At 44.9% G+C, this 19,318-nt stretch overlaps 1 protein-coding gene across 1 annotated transcript in view; it reads right to left on the reverse strand.

Annotated features, from left to right (window-relative positions):
- LOC143807873 (CD109 antigen-like) overlaps positions 1 to 19,318 on the reverse strand; it is a 159,120-nt gene that overhangs the window by 60,440 nt on the left and 79,362 nt on the right. Inside the window, exons 21-23 of the mRNA XM_077289890.1 lie at positions 4,438 to 4,551; positions 3,578 to 3,796; positions 3,329 to 3,473 (exon numbers count right to left, since the gene is read on the reverse strand). Coding sequence (XP_077146005.1) covers positions 3,329 to 3,473; positions 3,578 to 3,796; positions 4,438 to 4,551 — 478 coding nt within the window. The remainder of the gene's footprint in view (positions 1 to 3,328; positions 3,474 to 3,577; positions 3,797 to 4,437; positions 4,552 to 19,318) is intronic.

The raw sequence follows: 19,318 nt of genomic DNA on the forward strand, positions 1-19,318 counted from the left end.
AAATATGGTGAAATGATTAAAAAAACGCAATAGCGCCATTGTTTTGGAGTTATGTTTTAACGGAATTCATTTTGCAATAAAAGTGACTTGGAAATATAATTCTCAAGGTCAATAGTACAATTAGGGTGATATCAAACTTGTAAAGTTGTTTTACTTAATGGGGTTCTTAGGCCAAAAAAAAAAAGTTTTCCAGTGGCTGTATAAAATAAATACTCGCCGACAGATTTGAGTAGTGTGCTATAGGATGTGTTTCAGATGATGTGCTGCTCAAGTCACCTGATTGCTGCAGCCAATCGGAGACCAATAACATGAACACTTTTCAGTTTATAGATCTGTATGAGGACTTGTTTTTTTGTTTGATAAACTGATGTCTTTGCTTGTACCAATTAGAGTAGGCCCAGCGACAAAAAAATGTCAATTATGCCATAAAATATTGCTTTACAGTATTTATCTTACGGGTTAAGCAATTTTATAATTTTGGAGATTGAAATTTTACAGATGCAGCTATATCAAATATGTTTATTCTTTTTAACTTTAATGGTGACAAGGGAGATGACACTTTTTTATGCTTTTATGGTTTATACTTTGAAAGGGGAAAATATAGATAATTGAAATTTTTATGTTTTTTATGCATTTAAATCTTGGAGAAACTTGAGGGACTTGAGCCAGTAATGGTTTATTCTATGTACTGTAGTAGTACAGTATTGCAGTGTATAAGAACACCAACTAATATGAAGCCTAATCTGTGGCTGTGCTTCTCAGGAGGACTAATTCAACAGGCACCCAGCTGCCAATGCATGAGGGGGTGGCCATGGGCGCATGAAATGGCATCCACCCTCCGGCTACATACACTGTGTGTAGACCTTGCTCAGCTCCTGAGTCTGCTCCATACAGTGGTACCTAATATACAGGACGTAAAAGTGCGTAATATGTTGAGAGAGGTATAAGTACAGTGAGGAAGACAATATTAAAAGAGCTTTGAAAACTATAAAAGTAAAAGAACCAATAATACCAAGATTCAATTTGTATTATAGAAATCTCTTACGGTGTGTTCACACAAAGTTCTAAATAAAATTGCGCTCCCATGGTGAGTTTTTGGTGAGTTTTTGATGGTGAAAAGTAGAAAAGATTTATGGAAATCTCATGCTCATTTTGCTTTTTATTACACTATATAAATTGACCTGTGGTGATTGGTTGAAAACCGCAACAGTCGCTTTCTCTTGCGGGTAACGCTGAGTTTTATGTGCGGATTTTCCCCATAGAATTGTATTCAATGCGGAAAATCCACAGGTGAAAAAAACACACTTGTTTTTTTGTGTGCAGAAACGCATAAAAAACGCATGTAGCATGTACACCTGATTGTATCAATAAAGTTTTGTTCAAACCAAATACCAGGAGGAAGTATCAAAAACAAACAAAAAAAACTTTGTAGAAAAAATCCAGCTCACCGCAGTAGAATCCAATGGCCGTGCACGGAAAGAAGTTTCTGTTAGCAGCAAACGAGCAATAGCAAAGAAGGAAACGTATCCAGCAACAGATCCATCGGTGAATAGTTATTGAAAAACAAAAATCTTTCATGTATAATATAGTTAAAATTATGGTACAAAACCATCTACTATATAATTGTCTAAGGGTCAAGTCGGTCTTACTGTCTTTCTGTCTTTCTATCTGTCTGTCTGTCACGGATATTCATTGGTCGCGGCCTCTGTCTATCATGGAAATCCAAGTCGCTGATTGGTCGCGGCAAAACGGCCACGACCAATCAGCGACGGGCACAGTCCGGTGGCAAAATGGCCGCTCCTTACTCCCCGCAGTCAGTGCCCGCTCCATAATCCCCTCCAGTCAGCGCTCACATAGGGTTAATGGCAGCGGTAATGGACCGCGTTATGCCGTCGGTAACGCACTCCGTTACCGCTGCTATTAACCCTGTGTGACCAACTTTTTACTATTGATGCTGCCTATGCGGCATCAATAGTTAAAAGATCTAATGTTAAAAATACTTTAAAAAATAAAAAATTGTTATATACTCACCGTCGGTCGGCCCCTCAGATCCAGAACCGGCTTTTCCCGCTCCTCGCAACGCTCCGGTGACCGCTCCATGCATTGCGGTCTCGCGAGATGATGACGTAGCGGTCACACTAATGTGGAACACTCTGAACTATAAGGCTACGTGCACACGTTGCGGTTTTTGCTGCGGATCCGCAGCGGATTTGACGCTGCGGATCCGCAGCAGTTTTCCATGCAGGGTACAGTACAATGTTACCCTATGGAAAACAAAAACCGCTATGCCCACGATGTGGAAAATTGCGGAAAAATCCACACGGATTTGCTGCGGAAAAAAAGAAGGAGCCTGTCACTTCTTTCTGCGGATTCCGCAGCGGTTTTCAACATGCACCAATAGGAAAGTGCTGTTGAAAACCCGCAGAGGAATCCGCAGAAGAAACTGCAGGAAAATCCGCAGTGAAAACTGCAGCGGTTTTGCACTGCGGATTTTCCAAATCCGCAACGGAATAATCCGCAGAAGAATCCGCAACGTGTGCACATGGCCTAATTAAGAACCAGTTGGTTTGAAACGCGAAAGGCCATGAGTTTCCCGGGCTACTTGTCTTTTTTCTAAACTAATGGTTTTATATCATAATTTTAACCATGTTATACATTAAAGATTTTTGTTTTTAAATAATTATTCACCAATGGATCTGTTGCTGGATACCTTTCCTTCTTTGATATCAAAAACAAAGTAACTTTATTTAAGGCATGACATTACAAAAAAAGAGACAAAAACCGCAGTATAAAAAATGCACTAATAATGCTGGGAAAAAAGCACTAAAAAACGCAATGAAAAATAAAAAAAAGTAGCCAAACTTAGTGAATAAGTTCAAAAATGCTGCAAAAATATGCAACATCAAAAACTTACCAAATACTCATGGTACATAGACTAAGGCTATATTACCACAATGAGCTTAAATACTTTGGTGAAGAAATACACTTTATTTCGGTGCACAGGGCCTTTGCCTCGTCCGGTCTTTGAATGACAAGTCATTGTCTTTCCTGTGACCTGCCTCCTTTGTTTGAAGTCTCTTCTTCAACCAGAGGAGGCAGATGGAGGGGCAGGGAATCACAGACAGGGAGGAGAAGACCCAGTGCACAGTCCGGCTCCTGTGCACCGAAATCTAATTAGCAGAGTATTTTGATTGGTAATTAAAGAAGAACAACAAAGTGGATTTTTTCACCAAAGGTATCAATGTAACTATTACAGCGCCATTACAGTCATGTCTTTACATTACAAAATCATGCAGACAGGTTGTCTTTAATGTTAGAAACTTCTTACCAACAACTGTGACAAACCCTTCTATGGTGTCTGCTATAACGTCACTAGGGAATGTGAATGAGAAGTTCTTTGATGCAGTCGTCACTGCAGTATCAGTAAGCTCCAAGAGAGCAGATTGTGAGTAGAAGTATTTCACTCCTTCAGCCTGTAAAACAGGTACACAAGAAGTTGGTATATATTTTTTGTATTAATCATTATAAAATCCTTATAATACTCGCCACCAGGATGTGGATAAAGTATATATTTTACCTTCACTAGAATAGATTTGGTTAAAACTTCAGAAGATGCTTTTGATGTCACTGTCACTTTGACTGTTACGTTTCCCAGTTTTTTGGGGTTTATTGGAAACAGAACAGATGTTCCAGCTTCACCTTCAACTGTCACATTATATTGGCCTGGTACAGTACCTGCTCCGTTATTAGATATAAGCATGTCAAATGAATTGCTGGATTCCAAAGTGACCATAACCTGTAAACATATAAGGGAAAATAATTTGAATTAATAATAATAGCTAAGGGCAATTGACACTCTAAACCTCGCCTAGATGTTTGGGCTTCCTAAGAGAAGATTGAAAGTATTAACAGGTTTGTCTAGTACTTTTATATTGGTGGCCTATCCTTAGGATAGGTCGTCAATATCAGATCGGTGGGGGTGAAACGCTCAGCACCTCCACCGATCATCGGTTCTCGGAACTGTCAGAGGCCAAATGTGCTAACTTGCGGAGCGAAACTAAACAGTTCCATCAACTGTATAGTGAGGGTCCTGCAGATCCACATCTTCAATTAAATTTATACGTTTGAATAGGGTTGAATCTGCAGTTCCACGCTGTGGCCATTACATAGCTGACAGAGATGGGTAGTTTCTCTAGGCAACTGAGCACATTCGACTGATGCTGCCAGCGAGAATAGTTGATTAACAGGGGTGCCAGATGTCAAAGCCCCATCGATCTGATATTGATAACCTATTCTGGGGTTATTACAGTGGCACTATTTCTTGAAGGATGCGGACATGCTTTTAATCAACAATTATTCTTGTGGGTGTTGAAGTGAAATGAACAGACAGGGAAAAAACAATTAGTAAGTAGAAGTATTAAATGAGGAAAAACATACCTGTAAGTTTTCTTGCAAGGAGTTAAATAAACCGACTTCTATAATACATTGTTCACCTCTTGTTAGTGAAAATGGTGTGTTGAGTACAGCTATCAGTGACTTGACAACAGATATCTAGAAAACCACAATTACAAAAGAGTATTTTAACTTCAGTATACATTGGTGCATTATATTGTTTATGTCTCAATGAGGGGCAAACATCTTGCACTTGGCATACCAAAGGGTTTCCCTTATGAATGGAGTGCTGGTGTATAAGGCGAATGCATAATTTACAGTTTCATAATTAAAATACCAAAATTCCAATGGTCCTGAAAATATTTCTCACCTGGGCTTTTACAAGACTGGAAGCAGAAGACTGATCAGAGATAACAAATTAATAGCCTCATCTTATTTAAATCCAAGTGGTAGCAGCAAATATTATATCAGCTCCTTTAGTTTCTTCTGTACTCCTACACCAAAAATATACATACTTTCCCATAACAGCCCAGTAATATTCAACATTCATTACATTTTACTGATCGTGTTGTATAATGCTATTGTTGAAATTGCTCACTCTAAATGGCGTACTTACAGGAGCAGTGGAAATAAAATAAGAGCAAAAACTGTCCATTTAAGACTCGATAATCGGTCCTTCTTAACTCTTCATGACATCTGCTCTACATGCACAGCACCTCAGGAGGTGCATTCCTGCATACTGCCATAGATGTACGGTGTGACGATCTTGGGGGCTGACTCCCACTGCTGGCGCGATCATCAGCGAGTGTCACCCCTGTATGATAGCTGACACCCTGAGGCACAAGATCAATGCTAGCGCCAATCGCGGATGTTAAACCCCTGTAATGCCACTGTTAATAGTGATAGTGACATCGATTGGCTTGCAGAGGGAGGGGCTTTCACTCTGCTCCGATTGGCACAATCCACTGAAGCCCATGTCCCCTGTAAAAGACAAAAAATAATAATACACCATATTCCTCACCTGTCCGACAATAATCAATTAATGGGCATGTCCAACTGTAATCCGGATAATTTAGACAGCGGTTACATCAGTGATGCAACTGCTATGCATGCCACCCAACTCACACTGAGACAAGAGCATCAGAACGCTTCTGCATTGTGTAGTGGTGATGTGAGAAAGATCACCGGAGTTCATAGCTGATGAAGCACGGTTGTTCCTCCTCCTCCTCCTCCTCATAATCATCCTCCCAAACAGTCCCTTGACTGTACAGTTGGGTACCTGACCACTGTTGGGACAGTAACCCACTCTCCGAGTCATGTATGGATGACAGACCTGATAATGGTGTGAATTGGCTTTGCTCCTCCTCTTCTTCCTCCTGTGCCACCACCTCATTCATCATTGCCTTAATTGTTTTTTCCAGCAGGCATATAAGTGGCATAGTAATGCTGATGATGGCTTAATCAGCGCTGGCCCTATTGGTGGAGTATTCGAAGCTGCGCAACATGGCACACACTTCACACATGGATGCCCACTCATTGTTGATGAAGTGGTGTTGTTGCCCGCTGCTGCTCACACAGTCTCTGTATCACATGCTGGGTGGAATTTCACCTTGCTGATTAGTTGCATATGATACAGTAAGCAGTAAGGCAAAAGTGACGCTGCGCAGACAGGCGAGTAACAGCAGGGTAAGAACGCCAAAAGTGCATACACACTGCCTGCACTTTCAGCAGCAGCTAAGACATATGTGGGTAGTGTTTCAGAAAGCTCTGCACTACCAAATTCAGCACATGCGCCAGTAAAGGGATGTGCATGTTATTACTGTGACCGAATGAGGAGGCAGTGGAGGATACGAAATAAGAGGAAGAGGCAACCTGGACAGAGAAATGTCCAGCAATTATCGATGGTGGTAGGACATGGGCTAGAACAGCTTCCTCCTCTGTCCCAGCCAGCACTACATTTACCCAGTGGGCAGTTAGGGAGATGTAACGTCCTTAGCCATGCTTACTGGTCTACAGGGGCATACATCGAAATCATGGGGCCCCATAGCAAAAGTCTGAATGGGCCCCCCACAAAAAAAATAAATAAAATAATCAACAGGTACTCTTAGCTCCAAGCATGCATGTTATAGATATAGGTGATACATTGTCCAAGAAAGAGATTGCCTTGAAATAGAAGACATACAGTGGGGCAAAAAAGTATTTAGTCAGTCAGCAATAGTGCAAGTTCCACCACTTAAAAAGATGAGAGGCGTCTGTAATTTACATCATAGGTAGACCTCAACTATGGGAGACAAACTGAGACAAAAAAATCCAGAAAATCACATTGTCTGTTTTTTTATCATTTTATTTGCATATTATGGTGGAAAATAAGTATTTGGTCAGAAACAAACAATCAAGATTTCTGGCTCTCACAGACCTGTAAATTCTTCTTTAAGAGTCTCCTCTTTCCTCCACTCATTACCTGTAGTAATGGCACCTGTTTAAACTTGTTATCAGTATAAAAAGACACCTGTGCACACCCTCAAACAGTCTGACTCCAAACTCCACTATGGTGAAGACCAAAGAGCTGTCAAAGGACACCAGAAACAAAATTGTAGCCCTGCACCAGGCTGGGAAGACTGAATCTGCAATAGCCAACCAGCTTGGAGTGAAGAAATCAACAGCGGGAGCAATAATTAGAAAATGGAAGACATTCAAGACCTGTTATGATCCTAGTGGCAAGGATCGCAGGTCGGACTAGCTAAGTAACTGAACAGACTACTAGCTCTGGGGAAGTGGTAACTAGATTGACCGCAACCTGATCCTATCCGCAAACAACTATAGGCAGCCGTGGAACGTTACCTAAAAATCCTAGACGTCTCATCACGGCCTGAGAAACTGACTATTCCTGAAGGGAAAGTAAGTCCTCACTTGCCTCAGTGGAATGAACCCAAAGATATAGAATAGCCCCCCACAAATATTAACGGTGAGTTAATGGGAAAGCACAAACGCAGAGATGAAATCAGATTTAGCAAATGAGGCCCGCTAATACTAGATAGCAGAAAATAGGAAGGAACCTGTGCGGTCAATAAAAAACCCTATTCAAAATATCCACGCAGAGATAGCTCGAGCCCCCGCACCAACTAACGGTGCGGGGGAAGCAACTCCGTACCTCAGAGCTTACCAGCAAAAAGAAATCACATGTTAGCAAGCTGGACTAGACTCATCATACACAGAAATCATATTGCAGGCAGATGAGCAAAAAATATTCAAACAGAACTTAGCTTATCCTGAAGAGGCAGAAAACGAGATAATCAGGAGTAATCAGAATAGCACTGAATACATTGACAGCCAGCAACAAGTGGAAGTGAAGCAGAGCTAAATAGGAGCCTCCCTGGTGAATAACGAGGCAGCTGATCCAGCAGACCCGCAGGATAATAAACCAAACCACCAGGGGTAGCCAAAAAACCAAAGTCACACAATACCATCTGTGACCACAAGAGGGAGCCTGAAAACGGAGTTCACAACAGTACCCCCCCTTGAGGAGGGGTCACCGAACCCTTATCAAAACCCCCAGGGCGATCAGGGTGAGCCACATGGAAGGCACGAACCAAATCGGCCGCATGAACATCAGAGGCGACAACCCAGGAATTATCCTCCTGACCATAGCCTTTCCACTTAACCAAATACTGAAGCCTCCGTCTAGAAATACGAGAATCCAAGATCTTCTCCACCACGTATTCCAATTCTCCCTCAACCAGCACAGGGGCAGGAGGCTCAACCGAAGGAACCACAGGCACCACATACCTCCGCAACAACGACCGATGGAACACATTATGAATAGCAAACGATGCCGGGAGGTCCAAACGAAATGACACAGGGTTAAGGACTTCCAAAATCTTATAAGGACCGATAAACCGAGGCTTAAACTTAGGAGAGGAGACCTTCATAGGAACAAAGCGAGAAGACAACTACATCAAATCCCCAACGCGAAGTCGGGGACCCACACAGCGACGGCGGTTGGCAAAGCGCTGAGCCTTCTCTTGTGACAGCTTCAAATTGTCCACCACATGATTCCAAATCTGATGCAACCTATCCACCACAACATCCACTCCAGGACAGTCAGAAGACTCCACCTGACCCAAGGAAAAACGAGGATGAAACCCCGAATTACAAAAAAAAGGCAAAACCAAAGTAGCAGAACTAGCCCGATTATTAAGGGCAAACTCGGCCAATGGCAAAAAAGTCACCCAGTCGTCCTGATCAGCAGAAACAAAACATCTTAAATAGGTTTCCAAAGTCTGATTAGTGAGCTCGGTTTGGCCATTCGTCTGAGGATGGAAGGCCGACGAAAAAGACAAATCAATGCCCATCTTAGCACAAAAGGTCCGCCAAAATCTAGACACAAACTGGGATCCTCTGTCGGAAACAATATTCTCAGGGATCCCGTGCAAACGAACCACATTTTGAAAAAACAGAGGAACCAACTCGGAGGAGGAAGGCAACTTAGGCAAGGGCACCAAATGGACCATTTTAGAAAAACGATCACACACCACCCAAATGACCGACATTCTTTGAGAGACAGGGAGATCTGAAATAAAATCCATGGAAATGTGCGTCCAAGGCCTCTTCGGGACAGGCAAAGGCAACAACAAGCCACTGGCACAAGAACAGCAAGGCTTAGCCCGAGCACAAATTCCACAAGACTGCACAAAGGAACGCACATCCCGCGACAAGGAAGGCCACCAGAAGGACCTAGCCACCAAATCTCTGGTACCAAAAATCCCAGGATGGCATGCCAACACCAAAGAATGAACCTCGGAAATAACTCTGCTGGTCCATCTATCCGGGACAAACAGTCTCTCCGGTGGACAACGGTCAGGTCTATCCACCTGAAACTCCTGCAGCACTCGTCGCAAATCTGGGGAGATGGCAGACAAAATCACCCCTTCTCTGAGGATACCAGCTGGCTCTGAATCACCAGGAGAGTCAGGCACAAAACTCCTAGAAAGAGCATCAGCCTTCACATTCTTCGAACCAGGCAGGTATGAGACCACGAAATCAAAACGAGAGAAAAACAACAACCAACGAGCCTGTCTAGGATTCAGCCGCTTGGCCGACTCGAGCTAAATCAAATTCTTGTGATCAGTCAAGACCACCACACGATGCTTAGCTCCCTCGAGCCAATGTCGCCACTCCTCAAATGCCCACTTCATAGCCAACAACTCCTGATTACCAACATCATAATTCCGCTCGGCAGGCGAAAACTTTCTTGAAAAGAAAGCACATGGCTTCATCACAGAGCCATCAGAGCTTCTCTGCGACAAAACAGCCCCCGCTCCAATCTCAGAAGCATCAACCTCGACCTGGAAAGGAAGGGAGACGTCTGGCTGACATAAGACCGGAGCCGAAGAAAACCGGCGCTTCAGCTCCCGAAAGGCCTCCACAGCCGCAGGAGACCAATTAGTAACATAAGAACCCTTCTTGGTCAAATCCGTCAATGGCTTAACAACACCAGAAAAATTAGCGATGAAGCGACGGTAAAAATTAGCAAAACCCAAGAACTTCTGAAGACTCTTAACAGATGTAGGCGGAGTCCAGTCATGAATAGCCTGAACCTTGACAGGGTCCATCTCAATAGCAGAAGGAGAAAAAATGAAACCCAAAAAAGAGACCTTCTGGACTCCAAAAAGACATTTTGAGCCCTTCACAAATAAAGCATTGGCACGCAGGACCTGAAACACCATCCTGACCTGCTTAACATGGGACTCCCAATCATCCGAAAAAACCAGAATATCATCCAGATACACAATCATAAATTTATCCAGATATTCGCGGAAGATGTCGTGCATAAAGGACTGAAAGACAGAAGGAGCGTTAGAAAGTCCAAAAGGCATCACTAAGTACTCAAAATGGCCTTCGGGCGTATTAAATGCAGTTTTCCATTCATCACCCTGCTTAATACGCACAAGGTTATACGCACCACGAAGATCTATCTTGGTGAACCAACTAGACCCCCTAATGCGAGCAAACAGATCAGATAACAATGGCAAAGGATACTGAAATTTGACCGTGATTTTGTTTAGAAGGCGATAATCAATACAAGGTCTCAAGGAACCATCCTTCTTAGCCACAAAAAAGAACCCCGCACCAAGAGGGGAGGAGGAGGGGCGAATAAGTCCTTTCTCCAAAGACTCCTTTATATAACTCCGCATAGCAGCATGCTCCGGCACTGACAAATTGAAAAGTCGTCCCTTAGGAAACTTACTACCAGGAATCAAATTTATAGCACAATCACAATCCCTATGAGGAGGTAGAGAACTGAGTTTGGGCTCATCAAATACATCCTGGTAATCTGACAAAACCGCAGGGACCTCAGAAGGAGTGGATGAAGCAATTGACACCACAGGAGCGTCGCCATGAATTCCCTGACAACCCCAACTTGACACAGACATTGCTTTCCAATCCAGGACTGGATTATGAGTCTGCAACCATGGCAGGCCCAACACGACAACATCATGCAAATTATGCAATACAAGAAAGCGAATCACCTCCTGATGAACAGGAGTCATGCACATGGTCACTTGTGTCCAGTACTGAGGTTTATTCGTAGCCAATGGTGTAGCATCAATTCCCCTTAGTGGAATAGGGAATTTTAAAGGCTCCAAAACAAAACCACAGCGCCTGGCAAATGACAAATCCATCAGACTCAGGGCAGCACCTGAATCCACAAAAGCCATAACCGGGTAAGATGACAGGGAACAAATCAGGGTAACAGACAAAATAAACTTAGGCTGTAAAGTACCGATGGTGACAGATTTATCAATCTTTTTTGTGCGCTTAGAGCATGCTGAGATAACATGAGCTGAGTCACCACAGTAAAAGCACAACCCATTTTGCCGTCTATAATTTTGCCGTTCACTTCTGGTCAGAATTCTATCACATTGCATAGACTCAGGTGTCTGTTCAGAAGACACCGCCAAATGGTGAGCAGGTTTGCGCTCCCGCAAACGCCGATCAATCTGAATGGCCAGAGTCATTGACTCATTCAGACCTGCAGGCGTAGGGAACCCCACCATGACATTCTTAATGGCTTCAGAAAGACCTTTTCTGAAATTTGCAGCCAGGGCACACTCATTCCATTGAGTAAGCACCGACCATTTCCGAAATTTCTGGCAGTACACCTCTGCATCATCTTGCCCCTGAGAGAGGGCCAACAACGCTTTTTCAGCCTGGTTCTCAAGATTAGGTTCCTCATAGAGCAATCCAAGGGCCAGAAAAAACGCATCCACACTGAGCAATGCAGGATCCCCTGGAGCCAATGCGAAAGCCCAATCTTGAGGAGCGCCACGCAAGAAAGAAATAATAATCTTAACTTGCTGAACAGAATCCCCAGAGGAACGAGGTTTCAAAGAAAGAAACAACTTGCAATTGTTCTTAAAATTCAGGAACCTAGATCTATCTCCAGAAAACAACTCCGGAATAGGTATTCTAGGCTCTGACATAGGACTGTGCACAACAAAATCCTGAATACTTTGTACCCTTGCAGCAAGATGATCCACACTGGAGGCTAAACTCTGGATATCCATATCAGCAGCTGAACTCAGAGCCACACCAAGATTAAGAGGAGGAGAGAAGCCAGACACACAGCAGCTAGACACACGGCAGCAAAAAAAAAAAAAAAAATATCTCCAAGCTTTTTTTCTCCTGCTTCTGCCATGCAATTAACACTTTATAGGCCGGCTGTACTGTTATGATCCTAGTGGCAAGGATCGCAGGTCGGACTAGCTAAGTAACTGAACAGACTACTAGCTCTGGGGAAGTGGTAACTAGATTGACCGCAACCTGATCCTATCCGCAAACAACTATAGGCAGCCGTGGAACGTTACCTAAAAATCCTAGATGTCTCGTCACGGCCTGAGAAACGGACTATTTCTGAAGGGAAAGTAAGTCCTCACTTGCCTCAGTGGAATGAACCCAAAGATATAGAATAGCCCCCCACAAATATTAACGGTTAGTTAAGGGGAAAGCACAAACGCAGAGATGAAATCAGATTTAGCAAATGAGGCCCGCTAATACTAGATAGCAGAAAATAGGAAGGGACCTGTGCGGTCAATAAAAAACCCTATTCAAAATATCCACGCAGAGATAGCTCGAGCCCCCGCACCAACTAACGGTGCGGGGGAAGCAACTCCGTACCTCAGAGCTTACCAGCAAAAAGAAATCACATGTTAGCAAGCTGGACTAGACTCATCATACACAGAAATCATATTGCAGGCAGATGAGCAAAAAATATTCAAACAGAACTTAGCTTATCCTGAAGAGGCAGAAATCGAGATAATCAGGAGTAATCAGAATAGCACTGAATACATTGACAGCCGGCAACAAGTGGAAGTGAAGCCGAGCTAAATAGGAGCCTCCCTGGTGAATAATGAGGCAGCTGATCCAGCAGACCCGCAGGATAATAAACCAAACCACCAGGGGGAGCCAAAAAACCAAAGTCACACAATACCATCTGTGACCACAAGAGGGAGCCTGAAAACGGAGTTCACAACAAAGACCACTGATAATCTCCCTCTATCTGGGGCTCCACGCAAAATCCCACCCCGTGGGGTCAGAATGATCACAAGAACGGTGAGCAAAAATCCCAGAACCACGCGGGGGGACCTAGTGAATGAACTGCAGAGAGCTGGGACCAATGTAACAAGGCCTACCATAAGTAACACACTACGCCACCATGGACTCAGATCCTGCAGTGCCAGACGTGTCCCACTGCTTAAGCCAGTACATGTCCGGGCCCGTCTGAAGTTTGCTAGAGAGCATTTGGATGATCCAGAGGAGTTTTGGGAGAATGTCCTATGGTCTGATGAAACCAAACTGGAACTGTTTGGTAGAAACACAACTTGTCGTGTTTGGAGGAAAAAGAATACTGAGTTGCATCCATCAAACACCATACCTACTGTAAAGCATGGTGGTGGAAACATCATGCTTTGGGGCTGTTTCTCTGCAAAGGGGCCAGGACGACTGATCCGGGTACATGAAAGAATGAATGGGGCCATGTATCGTGAGATTTTGAGTGCAAACCTCCTTCCATCAGCAAGGGCATTGAAGATGAAACGTGGCTGGGTCTTTCAACATGACAATGATCCAAAGCACACTGCCAGGGCAACGAAGGAGTGGCTTCGTAAGAAGCATTTCAAGGTCCTGGAGTGGCCTAGCCAGTCTCCAGATCTCAACCCTATAGAAAACCTTTGGAGGGAGTTGAAAGTCCGTGTTGCCAAGCGAAAAGCCAAAAACATCACTGCTCTAGAGGAGATCTGCATGGAGGAATGGGCCAACATACCAACAACAGTGTGTGGCAACCTTGTGAAGACTTACAGAAAACGTTTGACCTCTGTCATTGCCAACAAAGGATGTATTACAAAGTATTGAGATGAAATTTTGTTTCTGACCAAATACTTATTTTCCACCATAATATGCAAATAAAATGATAAAAAAACAGACAATGTGATTTTCTGGATTTTTTTTGTCTCAGTTTGTCTCCCATAGTTGAGGTCTACCTATGATGTAAATTACAGACGCCTCTCATCTTTTTAAGTGGTGGAACTTGCACTATTGCTGACTGACTAAATACTTTTTTGCCCCACTGTATACACAGATATGTGCACATACAGACATAGATACGGTACATATTTGAACACAGTCATACACACTAACATACACAGATATTCACATCATACATACACACACACATTAGAAATATTTTTGGGGGAAGCGTGCAACAAACCTCGCTCACCTGTCCCCAGCATGTGTGTGTCCCGTCCAGCTCCTTAGGCATGTGGTAGTGCAGGACTTCCACAGTCACACACATGGCCCTGGACCATCAGAGGGGCCCACTGGCTGTCGGGTCCCAGGCCGCTCCCCTAATGTTTGAGTGCAGTCACTTCAACAGGCATAGCGACACGCAGTGTGGCTGTGTCTTCTAGTAATGACGCGGCCGGGGCGACACACAAGCACAATTAAAAGTGCAGTGTCACCCCTGCATGTGCGACTACTTCCAGCCAGGCCCAGCATACACTGCTCTCTCTGGCTGGAAAGCTACTTCAGCCACGAGGCGTGGCACCCTTATGCAAATCCAGCCAGAGAGTTCAGGGGAGAGCAGTGCAGAATTAGAAAGGAGGAGTTAGGAGGAGCCAGGTACAGAGTGACGGCGGCACGCACATTTAATTAAAGGCACATGGCACAGCCGTTGAGGTCCAACTCCGGTGGCAGAGCTGCCACCAGGAATTTCGGGGACCCCAAACTGGCAACATTTTCGGGGGCCCCTTGAGACTCGCCCAAGCTCCACCCCTCGAACTGCCCACAGCCCCACCGCTCTGTCTTGGAAAAACTCCACTTCTAACCAATCACGCATTAACAGTTCCAATCACCAGATCACAAATATAGCCATCAGCTTTTGCTTTGGTCAAAAGATTTTTTAAGCAGCCAAATGACAAGGTAGACTCTTTTGGCCGAGATCTACTCTACTCTGTCCTATTAATCATTTGTTAAAATATCCAATACAATTTAGGTATATTTTTATTTATTTTTCAATTTTTAAAATGACTAATAATATCACATACAAAGGACAAATACCACCGCACCATGACCAGACACCATATTACCACCACATAGTGACCTATAGTACCACATACAAGGAACAAATACCGCCACACCATGTCCAGAACACATATTACCACTACAGTGACGAAATAATATCACATAGAAGAGACAAATACCACCCTAACATGTCCAGAGCACATATTACCACCACATGGTGACCAATAATACCACATACAAGGAACAAATACCACCACACCATGACCAGACCACATATTACCACCACAAAGTGACCAAATAGCACATAAAAGGAACAAATACTGCCACACCATAGAAGGACAACATATTACCACCATATAGTGACCAAATAGCACATACAAGGAACAAATAATGCCACACCATGGCTGGACAACATATTACCACCACATAGTGACTGAATGCTACAATACTAATCATTAATAAAGAACACAATACTAATATCATCATTGCCATTATTACCCCATCTGTCCCATGATCCTGCCCCATTTGCCACATGATCCTGCCCTATCTGTCTCCATTGTATCCATCCTGCCCATGATCCTGCACCATGTATCTCCATCTTGCCCCATAAACCTGCACCAAGTGTCTCCATACTGCCCCATGATCCTGCTCCATCTGTCTCCATCCTGCCCTGTGATCCTGCCCCATCTGTCTCCATCCTGCCCTGTGATCCTGCCCCATCTGTCTCCATCCTGTCCCATGATCCTGACACATCAGTCTCCATCCTGCCCCGTGTCTCCCATCCTGCCCCGTGTCTCCCATCCTGCCACCTGTGTCTCCCATCCTGCAACCTGTGTCTCCCATCCTGCCCTGTTGTCACGGAGAGACTAGGTGGGCGAGAGCTTATAACCCGGGCCCCTGCAATTTCCCTAAGACTAGGGAAATACTGACTGGCCCTCTACCTGAAGTTTACACTGATGGTGTGCATGTTCAGGCCTCGAACCTCACCCTGCCTCCTGATACAACCCTGAGCTGGAAACCTCTGCCCTCCACCCAGTGAATGCAATACACCAGTACCCACAGTTAGCACAGACAAGGATAAAGGAAAATATACATCACGCTGCAGTCACTCAGGAATACACTATAAATGTGCAGGGCAAAATAAACACAAATATAGGAAGGAGTAAGGCTACGTTCACATTTGCGGCCAGCGCCGCAGCGTCGGGCGCCGCAGCGGCGCCGCATGCGTCATGCGCCCCTATATTTAACATGGGGGCGCATGGACATGCGGCGCACTTGCGTTTTGCGCCGCATGCGTCGCTGCGGCGCCCGCGTCGGGGCGCAGAGGACGCAGCAAGTTGCATTTTTGCTGCGTCCAAATTCAATGAAAAAAAGACGCATGCGGCGCAAAACGCAGCGTTGTGCATGCGTTTTGCTGCGTTTTTGTTTGCGTTGTGCGCTGCGGCGCCGACGCTGCGGCGCACAACGCAAATGTGAACGTAGCCTAAATAAGACAAGGGAAAATACACCACCAGCAACGATACTCCAACGACCAGCTCTCCACTCCAGACCGAGATAACAAATGAGCAAGACAGAAGCTATAATCGGCGACACCCAATGATCAGGAGAACTATAAAAAGGCAATGGGCATGGCCCAGCCTCCAATCCGAGGATCAGGTAAATTAACCCCGGAACAGCTAGACAAAATCTAGCCGACGCCAATGAGCAAATAGTGGTCAAAAGCGGAACTACCGCTGTCTGTCGGATGACCTGGTCTGAACAGCGTCCGACATGACACCTGTTTCCCATCCTGCCTGGTGTCTCCCATCCTGCCACCTGTGTCTCCATCCTGCCCAGTGTCTCCCATCCTGCCACCTGTGTCTCCCATCCTGCCACCTGTGTCTCCCATCCTGCCCTGTTGTCACGGAGAGACTAGGTGGGCGAGAGCTTATAACCCGGGCCCCTGCAATTTCCCTAAGACTAGGGAAATACTGACTGGCCCTCTACCTGAAGTTTACACTGATGGTGTGCATGTTCAGGCCTCGAACCTCACCCTGCCTCCTGATACAACCCTGAGCTGGAAACCTCTGCCCTCCACCCAGTGAATGCAATACACCAGTACCCACAGTTAGCACAGACAAGGATAAAGGAAAATATACATCACGCTGCAGTCACTCAGGAATACACTATAAATGTGCAGGGCAAAATAAACACAAATATAGGAAGGAGTAAATAAGACAAGGGAAAATACACCACCAGCAACGATACTCCAACGACCAGCTCTCCACTCCAGACCGAGATAACAAATGAGCAAGACAGAAGCTATAATCGGCGACACCCAATGATCAGGAGAACTATAAAAAGGCAATGGGCATGGCCCAGCCTCCAATCCGAGGATCAGGTAAATTAACCCCGGAACAGCTAGACAAAATCTAGCTGACGCCAATGAGCAAATAGTGGTCAAAAGCGGAACTACCGCTGTCTGTCGGATGACCTGGTCTGAACAGCGTCCGACATGACACCTGTTTCCCATCCTGCCTGGTGTCTCCCATCCTGCCACCTGTGTCTCCATCCTGCCCAGTGTCTCCCATCCTGCCACCTGTGTCTCCTATCCTGCCACCATGTCTCCCATCCTGCCTCCGTGTCTCCCATCCTTCCCCCTTACCGCTTCAATAAAAATTAAAAAAAAAACTTTCTCCTTACCTGGCCGTGCTCCTGCAGTGATGATCCCTCTATGCAGTTCAAGAACGCACTCGCCGGCGAATGAGAATGACATCATACACCAGCGACGTGTGCTCTGACGTCAGCTGCCAGCCTCCCATTGGCTGGTGGCTTTTAATTATTGCAGTGCAGACCCGCACAGCAATAGAGTTTAACTGAACCTGCGTCCCTCTGCCAACCGGGCCTGTTGTGAAATTGGATTCTGGGCTCCCCCGGTGGCCACTTGTGGAATTGAACTTGTGTGCATCATCCACTCTGTTCACCTGCTCCTATCAGGATGTGGGAGTCGCTATATAACCTTGCTCCTCTGTCAGTTTCATGCCGGTCAACAATGTAATCAGAAGCCTTTCTGTGCATGTTCCTGCTACCAGACAACTCCCAGCTAAGTTGGACTTTTGTCCTTGTGTGTTTTTGCATTTTGTTCCTGTTCACAGCTGCTGTTTCGTTACTGTGTCTGGAAAGCTCTTGTGATCGGAAATTGCCACTCTGGTGTTATGAGTTAATGCTAGAGTCTTAAAGTAATTTCTGTATGGTGTTTTGATAGGGTTTTCTGCTGACCATGAAAGTGCCCTTTCTGTCTTCCTGCTATCTAGTAAGCGGACCTCGATTTTGCTAAACCTATTTTCATACTACGTTTGTCATTTCATCTAAAATCACCGCCAATATATGTGGGGGCCTCTGTCTGCCTTTTGGGGAAATTTCTCTAGAGGTGAGCCAGGACTGTCTTTTCCTCTGCTAGGATTAGGTAGTTCTCCGGCTGGTGCTGGGCATCTAGGGATAAAAAACGTAGGCATGCTACCCGGCCACTTCTAGTTGTGCGGCAGGTTTAGTTCATGGTCAGTATAGTTTCCATCTTCCAAGAGCTAGTTCTCATATATGCTGGGCTATGTTCTCTCGCCATTGAGAATCATGACAGTTTGACCGGCCCAAAAAAAAAAAGGGTTAAATTCTGGCTGAGAAAGGAGAGAAAAAAGAAGTCTGCTACAATTTTTTTTTTTTTTCCCTCTAGTTCTGAGTGTGCTCTTAATTGAATCACTTGCTAGTCTGCCTATACTGCAGCCTTCCTCTATTTCTCTCCTTCTAATCCTTGAATGGCTCTGTGTTCACCTGTTTCAAATGGATCTTCAGAGTGTAGCTACAGGTTTGAATAATCTCGCCACAAAGGTACAAAATTTGCAAGATTTTGTTGTTCATGCACCTATGTCTGAGCCTAGAATTCCTTTGCCTGAATTCTTCTCGGGGAATAGATCTCACTTTCAAAATTTTAAAAATAATTGCAAATTGTTTTTGTCCCTGAAGTCTCGCTCTGCCGGAGACCCTGCACAGCAGGTCAGGATTGTAATTTCCTTGCTCCGGGGCGACCCTCAAGACTGGGCTTTTGCATTGGCACCAGGGGATCCTGCGTTGCTCAATGTGGATGCGTTTTTTCTGGCCTTGGGGTTGCTTTATGAGGAACCTCATTTAGAGCTTCAGGCGGAAAAGGCCTTGATGTCCTTGTCTCAGGGGCAAGATGAAGCTGAAATATACTGCCAAAAATTCCGCAAATGGTCTGTGCTTACTCAGTGGAATGAGTGCGCCCTGGCGGCGATTTTCAGAGAAGGTCTCTCTGATGCCATTAAGGATGTTATGGTGGGGTTCCCTGTGCCTG

Source organism: Ranitomeya variabilis, chromosome 2 (assembly GCF_051348905.1).
Source record: "Ranitomeya variabilis isolate aRanVar5 chromosome 2, aRanVar5.hap1, whole genome shotgun sequence".
Taxonomy (NCBI): Eukaryota; Metazoa; Chordata; class Amphibia; order Anura; family Dendrobatidae; genus Ranitomeya; species Ranitomeya variabilis.